The sequence below is a fragment of the Carassius auratus genome, chromosome 4 (assembly GCF_003368295.1).
Source record: "Carassius auratus strain Wakin chromosome 4, ASM336829v1, whole genome shotgun sequence".
In the NCBI taxonomy this organism is placed as follows: domain Eukaryota; kingdom Metazoa; phylum Chordata; class Actinopteri; order Cypriniformes; family Cyprinidae; genus Carassius; species Carassius auratus.
Window position 1 is genome coordinate 17,358,685 of NC_039246.1, and position 4,440 is coordinate 17,363,124.

Sequence of the window (4,440 nt, forward strand, 5' to 3'; positions counted from 1 at the left end):
TCAAAACATTCAGCTCTTCACGAAGAGTGCCAGCTTCCAAAAACGCAAACAGTGCATCGAGTACCACAGACCCAGCTACTATAAAATTATGCAGAAGTCAGACTGACAAAACTAAAGCTTTATTTTTCCATCATACAGAATGAACTTAACTTTTTTTTTTTTTTCCCTGAATTTTAAACCAATTTCTGTACCTCTAGTACACACATCTGAAACAAAACATTTTCTCTAAACCAAATGCATGCAAGCACATTTGTACACAAAAAAAAAACAAACAAAAAAAAAAAAAACTATTTATCAGCCACCTTAGCTGGACTGATACTGAACAGATCTCGAAGGTTTACTTCAGGATCAACATAGTGAGGAATTTTACGCTCATTAAAGAGGCCAGTCAGATCAGCTTCCAGTTTAGCCCTCTGAGAGATCTTCATGCGCAGTGAAAAGAGAGCTCTAAGGTCTTCAATCAGAGGACGCCGATTTCGCCCTTCCAAACGTTTATGCCAACTCTTGCTGCTCCGCTTATGTTGGTGCTTAACACAGAAACGGAGTTGAAATTAAATCAAAGTGATTTAATTATACAAACACCAATGGACTTTAATGCGCTACCACATTTATGCTGTTAATCAAGCAGCTTTTAAAAACGAGTCAACATTTGAAGAGGAAGAAAAAATATTAGCTTTAAGTCAACTTTGAAAGGCCATGATCCACTTCAAATTTGTAGAGTACTACAAGGGACAGAACTACCTTGAGTTTGGCCACATCAGGTTCGTGACGCAACAGGTGGCGGATAAGGCTTTCCTGTTGAAACACGTGAGGCATGGGTTAACTAGCACACTACACCTCCACACATACGCAAACTTGAACATGAAGTCAAAACTGTAGTTGTGACTTACAGAATTCAACCACTTTTTTTTTTTTACACTGTTACTTGGCTTTAAGAGACAATGTCACAAGACCATTCTACAATCCTTTCTACACTCATATATACTCACACGCATGGCAAAACTCTTGCTGCAGCCAGGAAAAGAACAACGGTGTGAAAGCAGCTGTAGATGAATCTTCCGAATATGGTGTTGCAGGTTGAAGGTGGTGGAAAAGTAAGCCTGGCAGCCCTGACTTGGACAGAGCAGAACTGGCTTCTGTAATGCATGCGTCCGCTTGTGTCTCCTCAGAAAATCTCGCTTTCTGAAGGCTTTTTTACATACCATACAGGAGAATGATGCTGTTGACAAAAGGAAACCTCTTTAGAGCTATGGTGTAAACAATAATAGCATTAAAAGCTCACCACTTACAGAAAACAGAAGTAATCAAATGGATTCACCAGGTTACCTGGGTGACTTGACATGTGTTTTTGTAATTTCCTCCAAGTGTGAACACTGATTGGGCATTCAGCATGAGGACAGCGATAACCTGAATATAAAAAAAAAATACTGGCTGGGTGTTGAAGTGCTCATTGTAGTGGTCTCACTTAAGCACTTCTGATACTACACACCCACCATATGTATAAACCAAGTCGCCATTTTACTACATCGGAGAAACCTAACTGAAACTCATGCATCTTAATGGTTTTGGCCCAAATACTCTAATTCACAGAAAACCGATGTCACACTCAATTTAAATGTTCAAGTCCCAGTACAGCTTTGCCAGTAATCTAAACTCCAAAGCATTTAAAAGCTTGTACCTCAAGAGTTTGGGAATATGCACTCCACTTCCCTGCATTATATTGTTTACATTTTTTACAAAACAAGTTCATTACACAAGGAAGAATTCCTTGCAAAAAAAAAAAAAAAAAAAGTCAGGGTACAACGCCAGGACATGAACACTTCGCCACAGATGAACCTCACCTGAATGTCTTCGGTCATGCGCTTTCCGCATAATGTGAGACTCGAACCTCATTCCACAGCCGCTCTTCAAGCATCTTAAACAGGAAAAATTAAGATGTTTCCACTGTATTTTACTTAGTGGTTAATGTTGTTTCATTGGTTGTTTAAACATTATGCAGACGGACCTGAAACCGGATGTACCGTGTGTCGCCAGGTGCAGTTTGAACGCTCGCCGTTTCCTAAACGTCTTTGCGCACTGTGGCTCTTTACACTGAAAACAGACTCCGTGTTGATTACGAGTATAACGAGAGTTAACGCGAACAGCAAAATGTGACTAGTAATTGTGAGGTGGGAAAGAAAGGAGTCCTACCTTGAAACATTCGCGTTGTTCGCTGTGAGCGTAGCGCACGTGCCTCTTAAGTTTGTCAGCAGTGAAGAAGCTCTTGCCACATGCAGCGGCACTGCACCTGCTCCACGGGAACGACAAACAGATGTACAAGGAGTAAGTGGTTATTCACAGATGTAGTTAAACTAGCCATTTTTTCTACCCCCATGCCAATCATTTTAAACAGACAACAGGACACCTCAATTAATACTAATTAAACGTAAAATTACTAAGCTTATACAGGTCTCATTACAGTATATACAAAATATAAGCCGTTTTTAACGACGTTACTTCAAGTCTTTCACCCCGCTGTGAGTTAAAGCATGTCGGCCCAGGTGCGATTTACGAGTGAAACTGCGTCCACATTCGGTTACAGCACACTTGTGAGGTCGCTGAAAAACAACAACATTGCAATCAAACACAGAAAAGATAATTTTAAACGCGTCTTTTCAAGAAAACAATAACGGAACTCACTGCACCGGTATGCACGGTCTCGTGCTCACGCAGACGCCAATGACGAGTGAATGTCGCTCCACAATCAGTGTAAGCGCAATTAAACAGCTGCTGGCGCGGCACAACGTCTTCTTTCTTAACCACCTGTGCGTTCATCATCTTCAAATGCGTATGCAACTGTATCAGTGCCGTTTCAATGTGATTATTATTACTTTGCTTCGTCCAACTCACATTAGTAAGTAAGAAAATTTCTCGGCTTTGTGAGCTATATACACTCCGGTCACCTGCAGATGGTTACACTAATGACGTTTGGTAATAAGACAAAGGTTATCCAATGTAATGAGAACACAGTCGTGTTAAAAACAAATTGTTCTGATTAAAGATTACATTAGATGAAAGGTCAATGTGCATTTTATCTAGTGCTTAATTAAAAAAAAAAAAAAGATACCAACACTACAAATTCGACTTCCTATATAAGGCTTTTGCTCACTATTATACATACCCTTGGTAAATATGATCAAAGAACATTGTGAAAATAAATCTGTATCATTAATCCTTTTGATTTTAATGTAAAAAAAAAAAAAAAAAAAAAAAAAAAAAACTTTTCACTGGAGATTTTAAGGCAGTGGGGGTGAGTGGTATGATTGGCCACAATTTATCACACTCTTTATCCAATAGGTTGTGCAACCACCTGATGCCGAGATAGCAGTTCTGAATCTTCACCTATAATGCCTGAAGAATTTGGAAAACATTTGACAAGAGATCAGAGACCATTCCTTCATCCAGAATCACTCCAGACCCTTCAGATTTCCAGATCATGTTGGTGCTTTTCCTCTGTAGGTTACCCCACTCATTTTCTATAGTGTCTAGCAAATAAATATGTTGGAGTTTTGGGATAAGAGCATTTTCTTTTCTGGATTTTTCCTAAATCACTCACAAACAACATGTGATGTACTGTAGATGCTGCTTGATATATATATATATATATATATATATATATATATATATATATATATATATATATATATATCAGCATCAAAAGAGCAATTAAAAGTGTTGTTTGTTGGGATGCACCAACAAACATGGGAGTCTCCATATGGCACAGTGGGTTACATTTAATTTCCAACGAAATTTTATTATCTAATCTGACTCCATTTTATTATGACGTCGAATTTAGGCTGAAAGGCAAATTGGTTGATTGTCTATCTCTAATTATTACTATTATTATTCTGACATTTATTTTAATTTACTCTGTTTTATATTTACTCGTTCATTAGGATCTATGTCACTCAGGGTGTATCACGCAGGCAGATGTACGTGTACCCCACAATCATAAACAGTTATTAGTCAGCGGTTATGACTAACTATTTAATAGACCGCCTTATGCTTGTCATTCCTTAAATAGTGGTTCTGTTTAGCCCCCTACAGTCAAATATGGAACAACTTATTTAAAGCTCAAACAATAATCAGAGGTTATGGCTAGTACTATGAAGTATACCCCCAAAATGCTAATATTCTAATAGTATTTTGTCTAGCCCCCCATAGTAACTGCAACTGCATAACAACTTAACTAAAGTCAAGCAATTAGTCAGAAATCTATAATCTCACCTGATGGGCCCCATGCTCCATTTTACCTGAGATTTAGTATATACTAACCCCTTGATGCAGATTTGTGGTATCACATGCCTTCAATTAATCTACTTGAGAAAATAATTTCAGATTAAATCAAATGTAACAATTTATTATCAGTCAGGTAAGAATTATGACAATTTAATAGCAAAT

General features: G+C 38.0%; 1 protein-coding gene across 1 annotated transcript; it reads right to left on the reverse strand.

Moving 5' to 3' along the window:
- Positions 1–260: 260 nt before the first annotated feature.
- Positions 261–2,915, reverse strand: 42sp43 (P43 5S RNA-binding protein). The gene is made up of 9 exons (XM_026223174.1): positions 2,680–2,915; positions 2,497–2,597; positions 2,191–2,287; positions 2,006–2,091; positions 1,842–1,915; positions 1,327–1,407; positions 990–1,219; positions 742–795; positions 261–527 (listed from the first exon to the last, which is right to left on the reverse strand). The coding sequence occupies exons 1-9, from the start codon at positions 2,815–2,817 to the stop codon at positions 288–290; spliced, it is 1,101 nt and encodes a 366-aa protein (XP_026078959.1). The 5' UTR covers positions 2,818–2,915; the 3' UTR covers positions 261–287.
- Between the last annotated feature and the right edge of the window lie 1,525 nt (positions 2,916–4,440).